The sequence below is a fragment of the Calonectris borealis genome, chromosome 1 (assembly GCF_964195595.1).
Source record: "Calonectris borealis chromosome 1, bCalBor7.hap1.2, whole genome shotgun sequence".
NCBI classification, from domain to species: Eukaryota; Metazoa; Chordata; class Aves; order Procellariiformes; family Procellariidae; genus Calonectris; species Calonectris borealis.
The window spans coordinates 151,111,089-151,136,640 of NC_134312.1; the positions used below are offsets into that span (position 1 = coordinate 151,111,089).

At 39.7% G+C, this 25,552-nt stretch overlaps 2 protein-coding genes across 2 annotated transcripts in view; one reads left to right on the forward strand and one right to left on the reverse strand.

Moving 5' to 3' along the window:
• Nucleotides 1–17,993, forward strand: part of LOC142075952 (pinopsin-like) — an 84,762-nt gene extending 66,769 nt beyond the window's left edge. The window contains exon 4 of the mRNA XM_075138187.1: nt 17,772–17,993. Coding sequence (XP_074994288.1) covers nt 17,772–17,993 — 222 coding nt within the window. The remainder of the gene's footprint in view (nt 1–17,771) is intronic.
• Nucleotides 14,850–25,552, reverse strand: part of ST6GAL2 (ST6 beta-galactoside alpha-2,6-sialyltransferase 2) — a 47,694-nt gene continuing 36,991 nt past the window's right edge. The window contains exon 6 of the mRNA XM_075138053.1: nt 14,850–15,389. Coding sequence (XP_074994154.1) covers nt 15,121–15,389 — 269 coding nt within the window. The 3' untranslated portion in view covers nt 14,850–15,120. The remainder of the gene's footprint in view (nt 15,390–25,552) is intronic.

Below are 25,552 nucleotides of genomic sequence, written 5' to 3' on the forward strand. Positions count from 1 at the left end.
TCGGCAGTCGTATTCTGGGCTGTATCAAAAGAAGCGTGGCCAGCAGGTTGAGGGAGGTGATTCTCCCCCTCTGCTCTCGTGAGACCACCTGGAGTACTGTGTTCAGCTCATGGTGCGGCCACCAGCAGAGGAAAGACATGGACGTGCTTGAGCAGGTCCAGAGGAGGGCCACGAAAATGGTCAGAGGGCTGGAACACTTCTCCGCTGAAGAAAGGCTGAGAGACTTGGGGTTGTTCAGCCTGGAGACAGGAAGGCTCCAGGAAAAACAGGACAGGTTTTAAATTGAAAGAAGGTAGATTTATATTGCATGTAAGGAAGAAATTTTTTACGATGAGAGTGGTGAGGCACTGGAACAGGTTGCCCAGAGAAGTTGTGGATGCCCTATCATTGGAATTGTTTAATGCCAGATTGGATTTAAGCCAGGGGCTTTAAGCAACCTCATCTAATGAAAGATGTTCCTGCCCAGGGCAGGGGGATTGGACTAGATGATCTTTAAAGGTCCTTTCCAATCCAAACCATTCTAACATTCTATGATATAGAAAGTAATCTTGTCATGTAACACACTTATTAGGCCTTTTCTTGTGTCTTTCACATATTCTGTAAACCTGGATGACTAACCTATTTCTTCAGAGGTTTAAATGGTCAGTGTCATTTAGAATAAGCCCCTAGGCATGATGCAGGTAAATATGTTGATCTAGTTGGATGAGTCAACTTTCAAAACAAAAATATAGTTGAATCTCAACGTACGAGGTCACATCCACCCTAGTGCATTTTCATTGAAATTAGCTTAGAAAAGAGGGATCATTGCCTCAGCTGTTTCCTGACAACCTTGCAGGTGATGCTGCTCAATAGAAAGGGTCATAGTCTAGCAGAGGCAGGGAAACCAGAGTTAACTGCAGTGATTGAATGACAGGAGATTAACATTCCTACCTGTTTGAGGGCTAGCAGGGAAATATCTGTAGGAAAAGATTTGACTTCTAAAGTCATTGTCACTCTCCAAAAGGCAATAAAACAACAAACTCTTTAAGGATTCAAAGAATTTGTAGGGTTACACATCTCAACTTTTCTCCAGTACATGGAAAACAGCTTCAGTCAAATTGTTTGCACTTGCCTATCATGATCAGCCTATAGTTGTGCTGGGCGCTTCAGGACACCATTTATCATCAGCTATTTTTCATATACTTCCACCTGTATCATTAAACCTGCAGGGTAGATTGAGAGATAAATGGAAGTTTCCAGTATCCAGAGATTACTACAGAAGCAAGGAATATGGTATATTCACAGCTAAAAAAAGGTGTTAGGATTCTTATAAGCAAGGCCCCTTGGTATCCTGTTTGCTCTTGCAAGTATACACCAGCAGGAGCTCAACCAAAGCAGTATTTCTTTGCTGTCTTCACGTGTACGTCTGTCCTCAAGGGGGAGTCTGGATGGTCAAGAGCTCAGTCAGTGCTAAGAGAAGTGCAGGAAAAAAAGGATAAGGTATTAATGACTGTGCTGGTTCTCACTTGCCATTACTTCAGTGTAATCTCGAAGGTGGGTGTAAGCATTTGGCACTTTGGTATCTTTTTCTGAACTGATTTCCAAGTTTGGTGTGGACAGTTGAGGTCCCACAAAGGCGTACAGGATCTACAGGTAGACTGAACTTGCGCTGCTCTTCAAAATAGCATTGCCAAGCCACACTGAACGGATGTTACAGGACCTTCTGTTGCAGTGATCTCAGCTGCAATGCCAGGTAAGATACTGAGCCAGCCTTGGTCTGGCTAAGGTCAAGCATTAATTTAGCTTCAGAATTCCCCATTTTAATTCTAATGCTTCTGCTTTTCTGTAATATGTCCACATTTTACAGGTAGGTCTCCAGCTATGTATTTGCTGCAATTTACCGTTTCAAAGCTGAATGCAGGCATAGGTCATCTGAAGAAAACAGAATCTCTAATGCAATGCAACAGATTATATAAACGAAGAGTTTATTTGCTTTATGAGGACAATCAAATTCAACAGATGAAAAAATTTGAAAAAGTGTAACCCTGGAGGTAATAGAACCTCTCATTTTCCTCTCCTGTTCAATCACTGAATAATCTCTACTAATGTGGCAGTGGCATAATACTAAAATTTTATCCAGAGCAGGATGTTTTTGTACATTTTGTGTCAGTTGATATTACTTCTCAGAGTTTTACTGTGTCTACCAGGTATATCTTTGCAGTCATGTATCCAGCTAACAATTCAAGCAACAATGATTTCAGATTAGGTGGATGGAGAGAAAAACAAAATGACATTTCCTAGTCAGAGAATATTTTTCGGCATTTATGTTACCTCCTCTAAACAAATATTGTTAATTGATTTAATCCTCAGTATCCTCGTAAAGGAGATAATTATCATCATCCTAGTTTTACAGCAGGAGAAATTTGAGGATCAAAGGTTAGCTTACTGCTCAAAAGCTCATGAACTTGCATGGCAAGTCTAATTCAAATCTGTAGAACTTTATTTTATGATTTAATCATGATGTCCTTCTTCGTTCAGGGCAAAAAAGCTGCTGTACTCAAGGAAATAATGGTTGCCATGGTATGGAAAATACAACATAAAACTATAGTGGACCTATAATTCATTAGAATAAATCCCTTTTCATTATGAACTGCATAATTTAATGCAATTCAGAAATTTGACAGTGTCCAAATGAAAACAAATTTGAGGTTCCTTGTCATTTGAAGTAGAAGGTGTTGCAGAGCTTTGTTCCTCTGATGCTTAGTATAGTAACTACTTTCGAACTAAATTTATTTGTAGCCAGTTTATAAACCTTTATTCCTGATTTACTCAAAGAGCCCTTCTTCTTTGGTAGTTGTCTGCTCTTCATACTAGGATACCGCAAACAGATCACCTTCTGTCTCCATATTGCTAGGCTGAACTAGTTTAGTTCTTTCCATTTCTTCCAGTGGCCTAGGCTCTTCATCTTTGCTGATCACTTCTCCCTGGTATCCAGTGATAGGACACGTGAGAATGGTTCAAAGCTGCGTGAGGGGAAGATCAGACTAGATATTAGGAAACATTTCTTTACTGAGAGGCTGGTCAAGCACTGGAACAGGCTTCCTAGAGAGGTGGTTGATGCCCCAAGCCTGTCAGTATTTAAAAGGAATTTGGACAATGCCCTTAATAACATGCTTTAACTTTTGGTCAGCCCTGAAGCGGTCAGGCAGTTGGACTAGATGATCATTGTAAGATCCTTCCAACTGGAACTATTCAATTCTATCCTATCCTATCCTATCCTACTGATGTCAAATCTAAACACAATTACAAACCTCTTTAGTACTACTGTTTGCTATACACAATCTCATGCTCAAAAGTAGTCAGTGCTCTCGACACTGTGCAAATGCCTGTGACCAAGAATACACCCAGCTGCCATCACTAATGTGTAGTCATAGCAAAAGCAGTCCTGCAAAGGTCCTATCTTTCATTAGTTGCATTCCCTTGCTTCGTAGGCAATGGGTCACTCTTGTGGCATGGGCATGTGGTGGCAAAAGCAACACTTTGGTGAATGATACGTTGGCTTTGTAGTGCTTTCGTCTTCTATTTTTCCCTTGTAATAACTCTTTTAGCTTTCTGAAATTATGAAAAATTAAAATAAAAACCCAATTTTTCAAATTATAACCCTTTTTGTAATCATGCTTGGGACTGTGTATTTCATCTGGGAAACAACTTAGGAGTTCACTGGATGTTAGTAGGGGACCAACACTTCAATGCATTAGGAGTTATTTCTTGTCTTGTTTGCAGTGCTTAACTCTCTTGATTATTGTTCTCTTCAGAATCTGAACTGAAAACAAGAACATCAGCTCTACAGTGATTTCTTAAATCCCATTATCTAAATTAGGACCAGACTTTCAGAAATGGGTGTATAGAAATATGCAGGGGTCCACTATATAGGATATAACTATTGTATACCGAGTACTTAATGGATCACTTTGCTTCAGATGTAATATTTTATCCCTTTAGGGGAAATACTTACTCAAGACTTTACAACTCACCCAGGGCTTTATAAGACTTCTGTGTATGCTGGCTTCAGGCCAACAGGAATACACTACAAGTAGGATTCAAAGGTTAACCAAAAATGTACATAACTTGTCTTCCTTTTCACCTTCACTACCTTCTCTCTCAGTGATGACCAACATCAAAATCAAGGGATTTCTATGCAAGTTATAAAACAAAAAACAGGCAATTTTGTAACTTGTTGGGGAGTTTCCCATTAAAGCATTTTCTCAGTGCAAAATGTGGTTCTTGCAAAATTAGAAGCTGTTTATTTTGCCAATTTTATTTTCAGCAGGGAAAAAAACAAGGACAAAACGTCCCGTTTCAGGCCAGATCTCCACGCCTAAGCCTCTACACCTTGATTCCTGTAAAATGTATCTTCAGTGAAAAACATTGTCCTTCACCCAGGCAGATCAAGCTCCCTTACCAAACTGCATCCCCCATGCACCAGTGCAGGAACAGTGGTGCTCAGCTAGGGGAGGACATGCAGTGAAATGTAGCCCAGGCCAGAGATCTAGTTTATAGGGGAACAGGCAGAATGAAGCTGAACTATAATTCCCTGAAGGCATCTACCTGTAATTGGATATTTTGACAGTCCAAGGTTTTGTCTGGAATTTTTTGATAATTTGCTTTAGTTTTGTCCGAGATAAGAAAGAAATTTTAAAGGAATTAAAAATTCCATCACAACAGAAATTCTGACTTCTCAATGCAATCGGTTCTGTTGTTGCATTACTTACACATAAAACCAAACAACTGCTACCAAACCACAGTCACAAATCAAACCACCCTCAGTAATTTCTAATTCTGTCTTGGGTAAAATCAATACCTAATTGGCTGCAAACCAAGATAAAGATAAAAAACTGGGAAGACTTTGTTCCTATCCCTTATACCCACCACTTGCCACACTGCATCTCTTATTGCCTGAAAAACAGTGTGAGCTCTGTAACAAGAGCCCTCATCCAGCAGCAAGATGCATATCTGGTAATTTAAAGGTTCTTCCAGCATTCCCATATCAGAGCGCCTCCAGTATGTCATTCATAGCAACTGATGGAAAGATCATTTTGGACAACAGAAGCTGTAGTAACAGAGCAGGTGGTGTGGGAATCTGGGGGAAGGGAGGGCTCATAAGAACCTGTGTTTTAGCCAGAGGCAGAATGAAAGATAGTGCTGAGGAAGATGCAGTAGATAAAATGCCCAAGAGCTGCTGAAGTTTGTGTGTGTGTGTGTGTGTGTGTGTGTGATTGTTAGCAGAATGTAAGACAGCGACCCACCCTCAAGCAAAAAGACCCTGAGTAACTCACAATGAAGATAACCAATGGTATCATACTGTAAAAATAACCTCATGAAAATAAGGCTTCGGATTTCCTTGTGCAGTGTTCTTGGTCTCAGCCTAAGTGAAACCCTGTAAGGAACATCTGGAAGAACTGTTTTCCCTAAACATGCGTTACACACATAGCCAAGGATAGGCAGCTTGTAATCCACAGCAAAAAAGAACACAGTAAGATCATATTTCTAGAAGTATTTATTAATGTACTTTAGTCACAGCAGAATTGGGGCAGGAATATATCAGCATAAACCCAGCACAGTCAGCTGGAGTCTTTCTTTTAATCCTTGTGGGCTGATCCAGAGTCCCTGGGTGAAGAACAGAAAATACAGGAAGAAACTGGGTAGGCAGAACAGCATATTGACTATGACTAAATAAACACATACATTTTTCAAGTGTCAAAATACTTCTCGTTGTTATGCTTTGAACTTTCAGAAAAATGGGAGTTATTTCAAAATGGTCTGGAATCACTCATCCCATATTACAGTAGTAATAGACCCTTCATTTCTCCTCATGAAGTAAAATGTTACTGTAGGGACTGGTAAATTTGCTGCTGCCTCTGTCAATCAGGATCCATCAATCACACTGCAAAGCCCTAAACAATTCTGACTTAATGAAATGGGAATAGGAAATAGAGGCAGGATCCATTTTGTTGCTATTCACTGAAGTTCTTTGCCTGTTCCTGTTGCTCACATTGCTTTAGGAAACTCTTCTTAAGTTTCTTTTAGGTAGGAGGAATTAACTTCACATATGCTACTCCTTTTGTATACTGTATGGGTTTTAGTAGCTCTGTTTAAGGCCAGGGAAGAGCATGTGCAAGATAAATGAGATAATTGGTCTTTTTCTCCTGCAGTGATAAACCCCATTGAAAGCAACAGTGCTGTCTTAAACCAATGTGCATTGAAGACATAGTAGCATTGTTAATATTGTGCACAACCAATCCCTCTGAAATTCAGCAGCCATGCTGGTTACATTGAAGTACGGGTAAAGAAAAGTTTCTCTCTGTTTCCTCTAACAAAATAATGATCCTCAGTTTATGATCGCTGCAGCTTTGATCTCTCACTTTGTTCATTTTATATGAGAGCATATTTCATGAGGACTTACCTAAAGACAGTACTTTTAAATGATCAAGGATTATCCGAATAGTATGCTATATCCATGAAAATAAGGTAATATTTCTCAGACATTGGTATATGCTCTTTTGTTTCTGCTTTCTCTGCTCTTCTACCATGGAACAGCTTCGTTAGTATTATTTTGGTAACAGCTTATTGATTTGTTTTATTCTCCTCTCTACTGTTCTTGAGATGCTCCAGCTGCTCATTAAAATGCCTAATGGCCTGATAGCTACATTCAGCCCTATGCATCTGTAAAGTCTAAATTAGGTCCATCAGATGATAGCTTGTAATTTCATTTGTATAGAAGAAAACAAGCACTGAAAGTAACTGAAAAACAACCCAACACCTCCAGAAAGGAATATTGCTAGGAAAGAAAAATAATGTTGCTTGATCCAGTAGGAAGCTTCAGCAAATCCTCCTGTCCTCTTTTCTAAAAAAGCAGGCTCAGAAACAGGCCTAGAGCAGAACTTTCCCCACCTTTCCTTCCTGGTCATCTGTCCATACATCTGTCCTCCTGCTCAGGATACAGGACCTTATATGAGCTTCCTGCCTCACAGGCAGCAAGGCTGCACGTAGAGGTAGACCTCAGGCACTTTTAGCTTGCACAAGAGACACAGCTCATGTTTCTTGCCTTAACTTGCCAAAAATTCTTCCTACTGTCCCTGTCTCAATCCAGTGTGTAGATACTTTGGATCAGGAATGCCACCTAGTCTACAAAACATCAGACATCTCAAAAGTCATGAACTCTAGCTTCTTGAGGCGTGTTCATGTTACGCTTCCTTGAACTGCTATAAGAATGACTAAACTATGCTTAAAAGACAAAGTCTTCTAGTTTTATAGAAAACAATCCAGAATCCCCCAAACCTCTTCTGTTCCCGCCCCGCCCCGAGGACCTCACCTGCACAGGAGGCATACCTGCTGCACATGGTAGCAACAGCGCAGGATGTAGCCAGTACACACCGCGTACATCAGCACGCCAGGGCTGAGGGTGGAAAAAACCCGCCATTTAGAAGGTGGGCCAGCAAAATATTTTAATCAGGAAGCTCAGTTGCAGTCAGGCAACTGTCTGTGAGTGAGGCAATTAACAGCAGCTGACACAGCCTGGCTTCAGCACTGGTAGCAATTTTCCCCTCTGGCTGCTTCCATAAAATCAAGGCAGCTGTGATGTCTATTGCCTGCCCTCCTGAACCCCTCAGGGTTTCTGGAGTCCTCTCTCAAGCATATAGGGAGTTGTTGCTACAGTAATTATCCCTTATCTGTCCGCATCCTCTAACCAAGAGGGTATTCAATTTGTATTTGTTTCACACAGAAACAGGTCACCAGAGGAAATGGGTTTTCTCTTATTTCAGTTATCATACAGATGACTATAAGCACATGGAGGAGGTTGTTCAGAGTGTAGCAATGTAACCCACAACTCTGCTGGCATTAGTCTTTTCTCAGTTTAATTTGTGGGATTCATGTGTTTACAAAGAAGCTGAGCCTCAGCAGAACTCGATTACTGTTCATAACTCTACCTTAGTTATTCATTTCAAGATCACATCCCACCACAGTAAATCTGACAGCAGCAAGATGAGCACCAACAGAAGAATTGGGTTCCTCTCCAAATGTGCAGAAAAAAATCTGAAGATAAACAGCCAAAACCAATTAAGTGAATATTAGGAAAAAGCAGCAGTTCTGCCTTTGCATCTGGTCTGGTACATCTTTCTAGCTGTTTCTTTCTCCTTCCTTGCTGTGCTTCATCATTCCTTGTCTCTCCCCCTTCCTTTCCCTGGACCCCTTTCTCTACTTTTATAATTTTTAAGAATTCACCAGTCACACCAGCAATGCCCCTGCCTGTGATTTGTCACAATCTACTTGTGCTGCCGGTTCTCTGGTGGATACTCTGGCTCCAGGGGGAAAAAACCCACTATGTTACTGCATTACAGTTAGTTCCCTGTCATTTTAATATATTCGGTTAGCATTTCCATCAAACTTAATAAGCATTTACTTGAACATTAGCATATTTTTAGGAAAAAGAAATAACAGGGCATGCACTTCTAACTTGCCTTGGGTATCAAGGCATGAAGCTCAGGGGTCAGGCTGTACTTAACTTCCACAAAAGTGCAGTAATTTCTTTGAAGTGCTCTATCTGTAGTAACTTACCACTGTAAGAAAGTAGAATCTAAACATTAAAAATAAGGAAAGGTACATGTATAGGGAGCAGCAGATAAATCCATGCTATTCTGAAAACAATCAAATTATCCACTTGTCATCCTGGAAAGGTGCTAGAAGAGCTAGAATAAAAGTCCAACCAAACCACAAGTAGACTCTTCATATTGATTGATGAAGTAGTCCCGCAGTAAGCCACTACTTAATCATCACTGCAAGTGCAGTTTCCTGCAGAAGAAGGTAGCGAGTGTGATTATAGCAAAAGACTGGCTCCTCCTTCGCTTGTCTAGCTGTTCTTCAAGGGGTTCATGCTGCAGTCAAGACAGCAAGTTCGAGCAAGCATTCTGAGGCATGTCTTTCAGCCAGATCACAACAGGGGAGCTAATAATGCAGATAAACAGACCAAAATGCCGTTCGACCTTTCAGAGAACTATGCCCCTCAGAGCTGCTCAAGTGAAACACAGCTGACTTCTATGAATAAAAAGATAAAAGATACCTCCTTCAAAGGCATGTTGTTCAGAAAAGGCAGTCCAATTTTGGGAATAAACCTGAAAATGAGTTGCCTCCGAGGTTCCCTGAGATACTATCAGAAAGGTAATGTCACACCTCCTAGAGCTGTCACTGCTAAAGAATAGCAAGATGTTCTTTGTACTCAACACAATGTAGTTCATGGGTTTCAACCTCCTACTGAGATACTGGTTTGTATGCAATGAGACAAGAATGTCCTCTCCCATGTCGTAGACTATATGACGTTTACTCAGCATTTTATCATATGGAATTCAGTGATCATGTTTTGCTCTTGTTGTTTTTTTAAATGAAAAAAGCAGAGTAAAAGCAAAGTTGATAGATTTGAAAAGCACCAATTAGTTGGTTCATTCATGCATCCCAGCATTCAGTTTATCCCCTAGTGTAGTTTATTGTTCTGAGTTTTCTGAGAGGTCTTAGTTGCATATCGTGACACATAGTATTTATCCCTTCAACACTGCCTGCCAGGAGGTGGTGTAATACACAGGATGAGCTGCATGATTACTGGCTGCCAGGAGTTTACGTGACAGCAATCCAACTTTTATCATTCCACTAACGTGTACCTAGCTTTATTGTCGGCATGGACTCACGGTGACTCCCTGGGATGAAAACAGCGACTGTCACCTCCATTGGCCCAACTCCAGCCACTGCGTAGTTCAAAGACTACCAAAAGCAGCAGAATGCCTCACATTTAATGGATGTAAGCAGACTTGTAGTGGTTAAATTATACGGTATTTCATCACAGACTGAATGGTTACGCTTTCCCTTTGGTAAGCTGTTTTTCACTTTAATTAATAATTGATAAAAAAGTCTGTTCTTGTTCTTTAAGACATGACGCTGGATTCCTTGAATAGGTGGCACAGCCACTTAACTGAAGTTTACCAGCATTTCGAGTACAACATGAAGTCACCAGAGCGTGACCTCCTTAGAGGGCTTGAGTGCCCCAAGAAATTTACTGCCAAAGCTACAGCAGTATGGTATATTCTCCCAGGGGAATCCTAGAGCACCTGCTTGGGCAGATGTGTTCATTTTAGAATAAAACTGGCTTCACAATATTTGCCTCTTTTCCATAGTTTACTGTGAAAGCTACTTGTCGGCTTATCTGTCCGTTTCCATTTGAGATTTCGTTGCAGTTGTAGGCAGAACCAAGAGGCACTTTCCCTGTTTCAGGCCATCTGCAGTTCAGTGTCATTCACTCAAGACAATATGAAAAGACCAGCACTCCTAAACAAATGAAAACAAATGTTTTATTTACAGGAAAAAATCTGTACACTGTGCATACATAAAAATATACAAAATCATAATAAAAAATATAAAAAGTGTTAAAATGTATACAAACACTGCTTAAAAATGTGACTCCTGTAAAATCTTAAGCTTTGTTATTAGAGTACACATTCATTTAAAAAAATCATCATACAAAATAATTCTCAAAGCTATTAAAAAAGTACACAGTCTATATTTGAATAGTTCAATGACTACATATTATAAGAGTGATGAGATGATACGGATAAATGTAAGGCTTTTACACACAACTCTTATTTCAAGAACAAAACTCTGAATCTGATCACCAAGCCAGAGAGAAGAAATTCGCAGTGTCAAAATTCATTCAGTGATGCAGGTATGCCCAGACATGGGCTACTTCAAATTTCAAACAGTTAAATCAGGTATCCTCCTTGTGTGTGAGAGGATAGCTCCCAGGAAAGATTCAGATGCTTTGTAATGACAGCCTTCTGAATTACCTGCTTCAAAAACCAATTTCATTTATTCAATATGCATCAACTTTAGCGAGCATGAAGGGAAAAATAGTAGCCATTTATTTTTGCAGTCAATGCATTTAATATTCCTTTCATGGTACATCTGTGTCACTGTCCAAATGAGATTTTCCATCCTTAAAAACTGCTGAAGAAAAAGGAAATGAAAAAGGAAAACCCCACTATGGATTGGATTAGTCTATATGTGTTTTGAACTCCTGTTTCATTCAATCCATCTCTAAAATGACTGTGTACAGTCTGTGCAACCATTGAGTGTAGACTCTTGTCTTCATTTAAGAAAAAAACTGTCTCCGTTTTGCTGACTTTGGCAAGAGATCTACAGCAACAAGTTCAGAATTTGGATGTTTTCACCAAAGAAAGTGTCCTGACCAGTGCAATGATTTAGCTAAATTTGTACAGGGAGAGTGTAGATTGGAGTGTGTAAATCACCCCCCTCTCTCTCCAAAGGTACATATTTCTTAGATCATTGTAATTTCACTGACTTTACCAGAGTTTCAACAGCATAAAACTGCATAGCAAGGTAAAAAAAGAAGATGTAGTAATCCAAGGAATGACTGACTGAGCTGTGAGTTTATGCTCAGGTAAGCTTTAGAACTATAAAGGAATGGAACAAGTAATAATTTTTTCTGGCAAAAAAGATTTTGGCTCAAAATGAGGCAAAATCTTCCATTTTTTTTCTTGAATAAACAGAAGAATACCTTGATTTAACCATCCAAAGGCTGAATGCATAAAATGATAGAGCACCGCAAGTCAGAAAAGCTACGGAATTCACAGTGGTAAAAAGAGCATAATGAAATTCAGCATAAACTCAGCACGTTTCCTTAAGCTGCTCCTGCGTTTCTGGTTTGTTTCAGCTAAGTGCAAATGTTGTCCACAGCACCAGGGCACAGAAATGAGGCTCGACAGCTTTTGAAGGCAACTGACTCCTACTTGTCAGTAAAACTCCATAAATTTAAAACCTGCATCATTGCAAGAAGTGTGAAGGGAACTCAGGGGTCCACTAGCAGAGGCATTTGCTTGGCTGATGATGCACTTCAAGAGCCGGGTTTGGGCAAACCTCTCATCTACGGTGCCCTTCCACTCTGTTAGGGTGCGACAACCACACGGGAGAGCTACGAAGCCATGCCAGTATCTTTTTCCCCCAAAAAACCACGATCTGGGTGGGAAAATGCATTTCCTTTCACATTGTCTGCATTTAATATATGTATCTAAACCCAGCACTCTCACACATTGTTATTATTATTAAAAGATATATGATTCAGTGTTACTACACACTCACTGTTTTAAATGTACTGAATGTGATTCTTAGTAAAGATCTCCATGCCCTTGCGAGGGATGGGGAAATGCCCATAAATGCAAAAATACTTGGTGGGTTCTTATAAAAGCCACCAGTGCCAATGCCACAGAGCGTAAGCAGTGGTGAGGGGAGCACCTCTGCAGGTCCTCTATGTTTCCCCTTTATTTCTGCCCCTTCCCCTCTTGCAGCAAGTGGAGGTGAGCCTGCAATTAGCAGACCAGGCACACTCGCCCTTGTGCCAAAAACCGAAGGAGGACAAGACAAGGTAGGGGAGTAAAATCTCTTTAAGCAGCCACAAGGTGTTTGAGCAGGCAGACCAATGAAACATCACAGCGTTGGGAAGCCATGCCAGGGGATCCTTATTTTTTCAAGAAGATGGGCACCACAAGTCGGTCTTCCTCCTCTGTGAGCAAGCGAGCGTTTGCAGCACAGCTCTGCGGCATCTTCTGAGGTGATGGTGCTACAGCACCCACATTTGCACTTGTGGAAGGAGCACTGACTGCCATATAAATCAGCAAAGAAAAAATTTCTGCTGGGAGGGCTTGAATGTGCACAGTCCAGTAAATTAAAAATATACAGTTCATTTTATGACATCTCAGACCTGTTTCTGCATTGTTATTTAAATGATGTATTAAGTAGATATGCTAAGCACTTGTTACATGAAACTTTGTAATTCGCCTCGTTCTGTACAACAGCTATGTTGATTATTCTGATGAATTACTGAGGGAATAATACAACATAATCCTGCTGTGGGTAGTTGAGTAATGCAGCTAGCATTTTTCTTCTTCGTGAAAATTAAAGTTAAAGGTTAGTGGTTGCAGACCAGTCAAAGTGATATGTTTTTTTTCTTTTCAGAACTTGAGAATTTCCCGCTTGTGGAAAAGTAGCATATTCACTAGTCCTAGAAAGCTAATCAACTCCCTTCCCTTACAAACGTGGTAGCTAACCCAGCATACAGGAAAGAGAGACATGTTTGATTGCACTGTTCAGACTTCATATGTCTTGCAAACTGGGTACCAAACATATGGAAAAATAGATTAGTTCTATGTAGGTTATCTATTCTCCACAAGATTAAATAACAGTGTTATTAACTTTAAGAATAAAAGTTGCTGCCATACATAACATTAAAAAGAAATCAGTATGTAATATATCCAGAGTCTAAGGCTAACATGAGTAAAACCTATTCATTTTGACATGTACCAAAATGATTTATGGACATAACTATCCACACAACACAGAAGTACAGTTTTTAGATCATCTGGACATACTTCCTGTCAACAAGAGGAATCTTAAGAGGATCATAAACCCCAAATTAAGAGACTACATGGGAAAAGAAGGCTAAGTCCTATGTAAGACACATTCTTCACTTCTGAGGAAGGAAAATCATCAGACCCAAAGAGCAGAGGGAGAGAAAAAAGATTCTGTGATTATACTTGCATTACTGTTGAAGAGGAAATAGTCATTAATATCGTGTGCACTCTTCAGTTGCCTTTTTGTGGCTTAAGACAAAACACAAAAAATACTTTGCACCACAACCACTCAGCTATTCTTTTCAGTGCCTCTTTGAGCTGTCTGCCTTTTTACTGAATGGACGTGAGTAGGATATAGCTGTGCTTTTGTGTACATATGTTCCTGCTGAACTTACCCTAAGAGAAAGGGTACAGTTGTGTGAAAAAAAACCGAAAACATTAACCTCCTGCCACTCGGGAAATATGAAACTCAAGTCTTGCCATGAAAAATAATGCTTTAAATATATTAGCAACCAGGCAGATTTTTAGAAGTGCCTTAGAGAATATTCTCATTGTGTGTTATGAAGAAAAATATCAAATTATCTCCATATGCAATCCGTAGTCAGGTTTTTTGCAGGCATTACAGCTTCTCTGGGGTATAGTCTTTCAAACGTCAAATAAAAAATGCTGATATCCTCTTCTTTTGTCAGAAAACTCTATACTTTCTTAAAAGCAGTAACTTGTGAACAAGTGAGTTTGATTTGGATCCCAATGAAATACCTCACAAATGATGTCTGTAATCCTGAATGCTATCTTTGCTGCAGAAAGGTGAGCTCCCTCAACGCTTGCTTTCAGTGTGATGTGTGAGCGCTGCACAGCCTCCCTTGGCTTTCTCTGGATCTTCTTTATCTGTGCAGACCGGGGGAAGGCATCATTTCCATCTCACTTACACCCTCTTGATAGGCCTCCCAGGGTTACGAATATATTTGTTGCTCTTTAAAGCAATGAGACATTTCTCTTTTCCCTCTGTCCTACGCAGTCAGTGTGAGCAGGGGGATCTGGCATCAAAAGTACATCCAGTAGTTTAACTGGTTTAGCTGTGTGTACAGCCATCTCCCATCTGCACTGACTTCGCAGCCACCATAAGGCCCCCTATACAGTTGGAGGCTTGTAACCGAGCCTGCATATGAACGGGAATTAAAGTCTGCTCTAGTCAATGACTGCACAGCTCGAAGTAGCGATTACTTCATTCTTGGAGAGTGTGAAAATCCCATGAAGCCACAAGAAACGCTGCATCGTTCAACTGGCCGCTCTGTACATGAACAATAGAGGCTGTTTCACAATGCCAGGTTTAACAGTTAAATAAGTTCATTTAAAAAAAACTTACAGTCTAGCATATGTGGCATAAGAGACCACCGACAAATTCTGACAGTCACACCCACAACAATACATTATATTTCTGCCTAAGTATGTCCTTTGCACCTTCCATGAGCTAAGCCTTTTTTTTTCTTTAACTATTTGCAAAGCAGTAATAAATACTCAGGCTCAGAAAAGAAGTATTTCTCATGCCTGCTACTTAATTACAATTTATAGACTCAAGACTATATTGGTCTAAGATACATTTTTCAAGTATTCTCTTCTTGTTTATAGTACGACAGTAGTACCTTATTGCACATTGTTTCTGAAGCACTCTCTTCTACAAGTGTGAGAAATTATTTCGTTCGGGGCACTTGACAGCTTTGAACCCTGGCAAAATGACTTTCCCCTTCCGATACAGATCATCCTGCAAACCTTTGTTCATCCTCTGCACCAAAAGCTTCTCGTAGAGCAGTGGGTGGTAGGCCCCTAAGGTACAAGCTGCATCGTAGTAGAGTTCATGGTAGTGACACAGGTCGGTCTGTCGGACTGAAGGGATGTATTCATACACGTGCACTTCGTTACACATGGACATCATGACGAGGATACCTGGAGCAGAAAGTGAAAACAAAAGTGAGACCCAGATTTCACCTTTCTCAGAGATTTCCCTGCAGTCACCCAATCTGTTTTTCTTTCTTGCTTTCCTTTGGTGTTGCACACCTTAAGTATTACTTCTGTGGAGTGATAGTTCTTTTTATTAGGGCAGCTTTCACTTGTCCCTGATACATAAAGATCGTGATTCCTGTAGAGTCGATGGGGTAGGACAACAATCATAAGGAAAGAGTAAAAAGCCTATAAAAGGCTTGCATACCACCATCAGCCTCCTTGAGTGAGAAGACTGCCCTCTCCCACCTCCCCCCACCCTACCCTGTCCACAAAACATCCCACACAAGAATCAGGGACCTAATGCAGCTGCATGCTATTGGTTTTGAGTCAACTGATCGCTTCTCTTGGTTTTCTTGTATATTATCAATTCTTGAAGCTATTTAGCAAGACAGACCAGGTCTTTATATTCACTTGCGGAATACAGAACACACACATACACGCAGAGCAGTTGTCCGGTGTTTATAAGGAGCTCTTCTTGGTACTTCTACCACTTCCACAGCTAAACTCTGTACAGGAGATATAAAAAAATTCCTGGTATGCCCATTCTATCCTCCTCTGTGCTTTTGGATATCTGTGTCTTGCAAATATTTATGTACATCCTAATCTTCAAGGCTATGAAGAATCTGACTGATTTCCCTTTCCTTTTTTGTACACCATGGCAAGGGGAAACAGGAATAGAAAGATGGGCCAGTATCACCCATGTTTCTTCCCTTGACAATTTTTGGATGGCTCATTCAGATCATTGGCAATATTAGGGTACCAATGTAGTCCTTGAAATGTCTCCACCTTATTACAATGTTGGTCTTTCGTAGCCTAGAATTGCACCAATTCCACTTTTTCCATCCACTTGCTTCCTTCTAGGCAGGAAGACACTACCAAGAAGGCAGTCTAAACACATCCAGGACATATAAAGAAGCATCAGCCATGTAGTGGTAGCAGAAAAGCCCACAGCTTCTGTGAATTTTGTGAAGAGCCTCACGGAGAGAGGCTGAGGAAGGTGAATTCCTTCTTAGAGAAGCGCTGTCACTGCTGTCACCTGGAAAAGCCCCTGACCACCTCCTACTCAGCAAGAAGCAATCCATAATGCCAACACATTTTTTCCTGCCACATGTCAGACTAGTCTGCCACATAGTCTGCCACATGGCAGACTATCATCAGCACTATCAATAGCGGCTAAGAAAGGCCATATGGAAATTAATTTCCTGCTTAAAGCCAGGTAAAGGTTCGCTTTGACCTTAGGCGCAGTGCTAAGATGCTGTTACTCTCCTCATCCCATGCTCAAGATCAAAACTAGAACAGGATAGATTCAGAAGGAAGATAGGTGGGCTTATGCAAACTTTGTTTTCCTATGGCACAATTGTAAAATTGTGGTCTTTATAGCTTTGAAACGAGAGAAATCTTGCTGTTGTGGCTGCACGTTTTCAAAGGGACTAATATCGGCTATTGATCAACAGCGCTGTCTAAACTGCAATACTTTCACATCAATCACAGCTCCTGGGATCATTTTCTGTTTCCCATAGCCATGTGAAAGGAAAATGATGGAGTAAGCATTGGACACCATTCTTTTTAAGGTTTCACTTAAAAAATAAAAATATATAGAAAATATATTGAAGCACTTGTTGCATTACTGGTATCCCTATTCATTAAATATGACTGTCAAGTCTCAGAGGAGACAGCTGTGCTAATTCTGCTCACTTCGCACTCACAAATGAGAACTGATGTAATTGTTGTTTTTTTTCTGTACAACAGCTTTGGAATCATAAAGCATCAAAGGTGTTTTGGGGAATTCTCAGAAGTGACATGAATTAACATAAAAAATTATTTTGGTTCGTTAATTAAGCAAAGCCATTTTCTGAAGTTTAGTTTGCAGTTTGGGAACACAGAGATTTCAACGGCTTGCTAATGAAAAGAACCTTATGTTCTCCCTGCTGTGTATCATTAGATTATCAAAATTATTTTTTCCCTGCCTGATGTGTGAAGTAACTGAAAAACAATTACTTCTGTGATTAAATCTTCTGTTATCATAAATGAAAGGTTCTGAAAATGTTTTGGATTGTTCTACAGCTTTACACTCTACAGAGTCTATGGTCTCAGAAAAGCTAAGCATATCAATTTCAAAGGAAAAGTCCAAAATTTTAAGTGAACTTTAGTCTTAAGCAGGAAGAAACGTGGATTTACAGCAAAAAAATATTTAATCCCTATTTGAGCAAAAAGTACAAGCTTAAGAAACCATACTTCCTTGCCTCCAAACTGTTAGGGAGATGTCCTGAATTGTAGCCTGCCTAGCAACTATGTCTAGAATTGTTTGTTTGTTTGTTGTTTCAGTTTTACAAATGCTTTCGTCAGCTTTTCCACTGCCAACCTCCTTCCTCCACTGATGGAGAGCCCACCTGCCACTCCAAGGTAACCGTTATCCAGCTCAATCAGAGGATGGATGCTGGAAACGCTTGCAGTAACAAACCACGTCCAGAAACAGACAGTAAAATGACTTCTCCCCCAGAGCCAAGCCTGGAGCCAGTTTCAAAAGCTGTACCACCAATGTCTTAGGAAAATTAGCTCTGACGGAAAGTACAAGCCTTAACGAGAGTGTGTTTCATTTCACTGCCGCATTACCCAGCTAACCTTAAAATTAATAAAGGAAGTTGCCATTTGTGGGATAGGAAAACTGCCAAGAACAAAAATTGAGACTGTCTTATAATTTCCTTAATAACACTAAGGATGGCCACATCCCTGCAGGTATGGTTCAATAATGACAAAATTTTAAGCAATATCATTGACTTTCCTGTAAATTAGTTAATGGAGCACTTAGAAGTGGTAGAGTTTTAGTTCTTAGTGATCTGTGGATCAATGTCCTCTAGAATCAATCTAAAAGGCACGCTGGGCTACCTAGTTTAGCTCCTTGCCTTTCCTGCCTTGTTCCATCCAGTCCTTTCTTGGGATTTCAGATTAAGTTGCTCATAAATAACCATAATTTCTGACAGTTCATTCAAGTTTTTGCTTATGCTGGACAACGATGTTTTGAGGGAGGAAAGGCAGTGACTCGACAGGCTAGTTTCTGAGTGGTAACAGCTAATTTACAGCACATCTTTGTGTTGAAGTCTAGGGTCAACAAACTGAAAGATGACCTAAGACAATGAGTAGAGATTACCACACACAGAGGTGTCCCTGGGCTATAGAGGCTTATCTGAACTGGTGGAAATGGGAGCACTCCTGAGAGTTCCAGATCTGGTGCACATGTCAAATGCCCAAACCCTACTCTGGGGAAAAACAGTGGTCAGTGCCAGACTTTTTCTCTTTTAGCACCTCTAACACCACAGACCCCCAGCCAAAGAGACCAATGGTGCAGTGCAATGGACCAGCACTCCCACCCCAACCACCTATGGGCGAGATCCCAGGGCATGCAGGATTACACACTCGATCTACATGAACCCGAGGAGGTAGGCCCTTCCACTTAGCTGTCACAGCCCCCAAATTCTCCCTTGGAATGATCTGCTCACGCTGTTTCGTTCAAAAACAAAAGGTGGGGTAGCACTATATTAAAGACGGAAGGGAGGGAAGGCAAAAAAAAACCCCAAACCCAAAATGGTCTTTTTGGAAAAGCAGCTGTTTTCTTTGTATAAACAGAGTCCTCACTAAAATAGGGAAAAAATGGTTCAGTTCTGTCCTGTGCCTTAGAAGGTGTGAACCCCCCTCCACAGGGAACAGCCCCAGTGTTGTAGAGCCATTACTGAAATTTAAGTTCACAAAAACCATGAATCAACCATCTTTAAAAGAACAGCAGCAGTTTAAACCATGAGGACATTTACACCAGTCCGTGTACTAGGATATATTCAGTTTTTATTCTCTTTACTTTCTAATGCCATGTCTGGGCTTGTTTTCTTTTGGTCCCTAAAACAGGGCTGCCAACAGGGCTCCCCAGGCCATGGGTCTCATGTTCCAGCCCATGTTTTTTAGTACCACTCTAATGCAGTTTCTCTTTTTGCTTGGTGTTAACAACATTGCAGTGAGTTACTGACATCTGTATCCAGCAGGTATAAGTGTGCCAAGCTGTCTATGTTTTCATCCACCTCACAACTCAGTTTCCCCATCTTCCCTTCTCTCCCCCAGTTACCTTCAGTGATCTTGTAATTTTTTTGAAATTACTAATAGCTTTTTGGCGCTTACATGATCCCCAAAATATTTTTTACATTTGAACTTTTATGTTTCGGATGCAATCACAAAGATAAAGAAGAGGTATGTACCTGACTGCTTGCTGACTTGACCTTCCTTCTGTTAACCTGTTTTGCTTGCCAGTCTTGCTTGTGAAGTCCTACCTCACTTCTCATTTGTTATCCCATTTGTTATCTTTACACATCTCTTTCTGTATTATCGCTTCCTAGGTTTCTCTTCTGTGGCTGAATCTCTTTGCATTTCCTCCCACACGTATTAACCTGTAGTTTCCAAGTTTACTTCCTTTCCCTCTGTTGCCCAGAGTACATGCCTACCTACTTACTTCTTTCATCCGTGTACTTTTCACATCACTGCCCGATTCAGTATTATCTGCAAGTTCGTTTCATATCTCATCACTCCGCTATGATCATCAGCATCAGTATGAATGAAAACCAAATTGTTTGATAGCCTGTAGGGTGAAGAATTTCCATATGATACATTTCAATATTTGTCTTTGCTCACAGTCCTTAAGCTAGTTTTCAGTCAATGCAGAATTACTACATATAAAACAGCACAGACTGGCTTACACACGACCTAAGAAGACATTAATGAGCATGATGAGATAGTCGTTGTCCCAACATCTTACAGTCTGGACAGAATTAATCTCACTGAGATGTTCATGCCCATCTCTGACCTAGCTGGTCTAAAGCACTCTTTACAGATAACGCAGGAGACAGGCATTTCTAGGGCACAATTCATCTGACTTATTTCAGATGTCTACTTTAGGATGGGATGAATTGTTCCCTGTGTTGTTCCAGTGACTAGGCAGAAACTGAAAATAAGAGTCCGGCTCTTGTTACCAAGCACCTTCTCCGCCACTCTCCTAGGTCAGAAGCTTTTGGAGCTTCGTGAAAAAATAATGTAATTGGCTTTCCGGGAGCACTGTGAGAAGAAATGAAAACAAAGTGTGATTCATCTGACCAAATGTGCCCACTGGTGCAGTTACCCACACCTGAGATAGGTATCACAGGCTCCTTTGCTGTCTGTAGAAGAAAGTGGGCACTTTTAGGAAGCAATGCATATCTACTCATCCCAGAGAGAACATTTAAAAATGGATCATACAAGTCATGCCCCAGAAATTCCGTTTCTTTCTGTTGACTGTAGGGGAAGCCTGCGTGGCAGCGTGGATACCTGTAGTGCATGAGTTCTACCTGCACTCCCAGTGTGGGATGAAAATTTCACATGTAGAGGGGAACACAGGTCTCATAGCCGTATTTAAGAGGTGCCTATTTTTTGCTCTAATAAGTCTGAGGCTGACTAACACAAATACAGACCTGCGCCGGAGACATCTAAAGCTAGGTGGCATGAGTCCTGCTCTCTGACTGACCTAGCCATGGACCATAAATAGAAATCAATTTTATGTGCAAGGATTAAGCTGAGAGGAGATGGCTTTTTTTACACTCATAAGGATTAAGGTACGGGAATAGGAATGAAAGCAGAGAATTACAAAGTATTTAGGGAAAGCCAGAGGACATGCACAACTCAAGAAAAAGTAAAACCTGAAAGGGAAAGCCTATAGGCTATCTATAGCATGCAAACATAAAAGAGGGTGAAGTACTCCTTAGAATGAATGCCGAGAGAAGTCCATGGGGCACAATGCAATGTCTGCTTTTCATCAGTGGGCCCTAAAAAAGCTCAGTAAAAACTAGGTTAACTAGATTAATTGGATTAATCTAGTAATAGCAGTATTACTAGCATGCCTAGAGGATTTTGTCAAGAACTTGTTAAGCTCCAGTACAAACCAGCAGAAATATTGCCAGTCTGAGTGATGACATTGCCATGAGATTTGTGGAAGGTTCTGGTGGGAACGGTGCGAGCAGTTCAGGGTCCCCTCGGAGCAGGGACAACTTTGAAGTTAGATCAGGTTGCTTGGGGTCCTGTCCAGCCCAGTTCTCCAAGGATGGAAATGGAGCTGTTGAACCTTTTCAGAGGTTTACTGGAGTATGCAAAAATAATATTGTAGGCATGACTCTGAAACCAGCAAGCAGGTGTGAAAATGACCATCAGACCTGGTCTCTTCCAGATCTGATGCTTAAGCTTTAAAACTTCTAGATCTTAAATATCCAATTTACATTTCATAGTAAGGAAAAAGTCAGGATATCTGGCATGATTTTAGCTTTGGTGCATAATTGGTGCAACCATACATTCAAAATAACAACTGAAAATATTTCTGTATAGGCCACTCTAATTCTAATGCCCTTGCTGGATTTTCAAAAGTCCCATTGGAAAAATGGAAAATAGAAAAATGCAAAATAATTCTGGCTGTGTGGAGAAAAGTTGTTTTATAGTAGATCATTCAAAGGTGTGCTTTATGAATCTTTTATAGTTGAATGACAATGTTCCTGAATACCGTACTGGACAAAAAAAAAAGGATTGTGAGCATAGAATATTCTTTCTAAAATATTTTAAGATATCTTACTCCAAAAAAATGATGCGGCTGTCAGAGAAACAGTCAACCTGCAAGTTTGTTACAACAGTACAGTGTTAGGTTCTAATAAAGTATTATGTATTTCAAAATATTATATATTAGTATTTCAAAATCCTCAGAAAGATGTGTTACTTTTTTTTCCTATTTGGCAGATATCTACGGTGTCAGGAAGTGTTGGATATGGTTTAAACTTAGTCCAATTGGCACAAACAAACTCCTGAGCTTTTACAATCTGCGCTGAAAACATTTAAACCAGAATTAAATTAAGATTAATTCCTTGCATGGATAGTTTATACAAATGAACATATACTATGGATTCTAATCAAAAGGAGAAAATGTTTTTCAATTTGTTCTTGGCAATTTTAATGACTCAAGAGGTTTTGAATTTCTAACATGCATCTTTTGTACAGTACAATTAGGCTTTGTGATTAGCACACTAATTTAAAAAGAATGTTCTCTAGTTTGTAAATAAAATATAGTTTAATATACCTGAATACAACAGATGCTGTACGAAGACATCTAGAATAAGTGTAATTCAAACATTCAGCAAGAACTCAGCATGATTTTAACAAAATGTAAGAGATGCTGAAAACATTTAAATACACATAATCTGATTATTATACTCATCATGTGTCTCATTTCACACACACCACAAATTTAGTTACAGAAAAGAATTTAGCTAGACACACCAGTAAGTTTATGTTTGATAATTCGTGCACTTGAAAGCATTACAAATAAACGTAAAACATTTAGTTTTCTGTATGTTAGTCTACTTCTATAGTCTCTATTTGTCCTCTCTTGATTGGATTTCAGGTACCACAGGAAAATTTGTCACTCTTTGAAATTGGGCCAAATGTCCCTCAGTTATTCTTTGGAACATATAGTAAAAATGGCTCTGGCTTTTTAAAGTACTATGTTTCTTAAAAAGGGTTCTTTTACCTCTGTTTAGTTCATGAACTATGACAAATACTAACCACAAGAAAACACTACCTAAATTTACAGAAAACCAAACATTTATTAAGGTATTTAATTGTCACTAAATGGCGCTGTGCCTAAGCTTAGTAAGTTGCGCAGTATTTGTCGTCTTTGATGTATACTCACATTATATAGTAGACCTAGAAAATGACATATTTATCACTTAATGCTGAATGCAAAAAGCCGAACATTAATCACAATAATATATTCTGTAATATGAGCGTAGACTGGAAAATGCTGACCAGTAATATCATATAATAATTTTAAATGTATTATTCAAATTTGGGTGATACACTAGAATAGTAAAGATTTTTTTATGTGATTTGGGGTGCTGTGAGAGGAGAGTTTGCTCTTTTATCTCTGTATTTCAGGAAGTAGAAGATGCTCAAATTTCAGAGTGCTTTTTATTAGAATAAGAAGAATTTAAAGCTTAGGTATTTGGAGGTATTATTTATTTGCGTGATAATACTTGAACAAAACTGAGCTGGAAACAGTAAGCACTATTCTGTTCCTTCACCAACTGCTGGCAAACAGCTGAGTAAGTAACAGTAATAAAGGCAACTCTTAATATGTCGAATTGTTTCTTTCAGTTCACGCAAGTGTATTTTTTCTAAGCAGAGCTGGAGATCAGCTGCATTCTTCTATTCAACATGCTCTCTGAAGCCATTTTAAATTTAAGTTCTTAGTCATACAATGATCTGCTAATGTTGCAGTGTAATGATAGTCTTGCTTGTACTATTGTCTCGATGCATGCAAATGAAGATTAAAATAATGTTATCAACTATTAATGACGCATAACTGTTATATCTGTAATGTCAACTGTAAAGCCTCAAACAAGCTTTTCTCTCTCCCAACAATAAAGTAATCTGGGCTTAGTTATCATTTTGCGTTCAGTGGTTCATATGTTATGCTAAAAGCTACAACACATAGTAAAGACTACCACCCACACAGACAATCTAAAATGTAAAAATCTACACAGACCATGTTTTGATTTGGGAGTAAAAAAAAAACAAACCCACAATCAGAGTTTTCAACTAGGTTTTTAAAAAGACAAAAGCTGCTGGGTATATAAGGGTATATAAATGTGAATTTCAAGTAAAATCACCTCTGAAGAGGTAAGCTAGCAAAGTGTACTGATGGACTACAGTAAGCAGTAATTCATAGCAAATCCAGTTAGTAAACAACAGACAGGAGCAAAATCTTCATAGAAAAGCCCGTATATAATCTAGACATTATTAAAAAGCCCCCAAACTTTCTGAATGCTGATGTACCATCCCATCCAATGCACACAGAATGCTGTCTTGAGAAACTCAAAGAAGCAGTTTTAGTCTTGGTCTTCAGATGACAAAAATATAAGGTCAGAACTAGGTTGTTTACATAAGCTACCAAGGAGGGTATACGAACAGTTTTCTGTTTTTACACAATGGTAAAAATAGAGACTGCCGATTTATACACCATCAGCCTCAATTAAAAACTGAGCTTTGATACGTTCAGAAAGAGGGGAGGAAGACTGAGTTCATATTTCACAGTGAAAAATGTATTAATAGGAAGTGAACAGGTTACACTTACTTCTGCTGCCTAAAGACAGGGCAAATCCTTCCCTAGTAAGAGTGACTTTTTTCAATTGTTAATTTAGGATTTGCCAGTGGAATCCAAATCCCAGATTTGGTGGTTGGATGCTTACATTTCTTCTGAGAAAAATGGAGTAGATCAAAGTCCAAGACGAGATACAAACATATCAATACTCATTTAACAAACCCAATTTTCAGCCAAATGTGAACCAACAAATTGAACTGCAAAAAGCCACCATGGCAATAGCCTAATGCTAATGCAAGATGATGAGAATACTGTGCAGAGTTTTGTTTAAAAGCACGAAGGTGGCAGCTGCAAAAATGATGCAAAAATATGCAAGAATGGGTTCTCAAAGCTCATCTAAGGATTAGATTAGGGAGACAAAGAGTAAATAATTTATAATGAGGAGTGACATTAGCTAAGCTATGACATGCCACATAAGGCAGTTACAAGCCAGGGAAAGCCCACATCACTGTCTCAGAAAACAAGCCAAAAAAGACTCCCAGATTAAAATAAAAGCTTTGGTTTACGCTGGTGAACCTTTCTCCACAAAAAAACAGCCTCTGTGTTTTCTTGGTCATTATTCATAGCTAAAAACCACCACACTAAAGAGTGACTTGTCTGTGCCAAGTTAATCCTTCCTAGACATGATATACCCCCAGAACTAACACCTAACAATACGGGCCGCGATTTGACAGGCAATGAGTTCACCCTACTTTCAACGATGTCCTGTATTTACACCCATCACTAGGCTGGGTAGAAAACAATGTTAAAGTAATAACAAAATTAGCGGAAAAGACTGCAGTCAGATGTGCGTCTGCTTGTAGCGTTGTTGAGGTGCAGCCTGGCACCGGTGATGGATGGGCTGCCGCGAGCTGACACCCTGTTTAGAAGAAAACCAAAGACAGGAACATCTACAGAT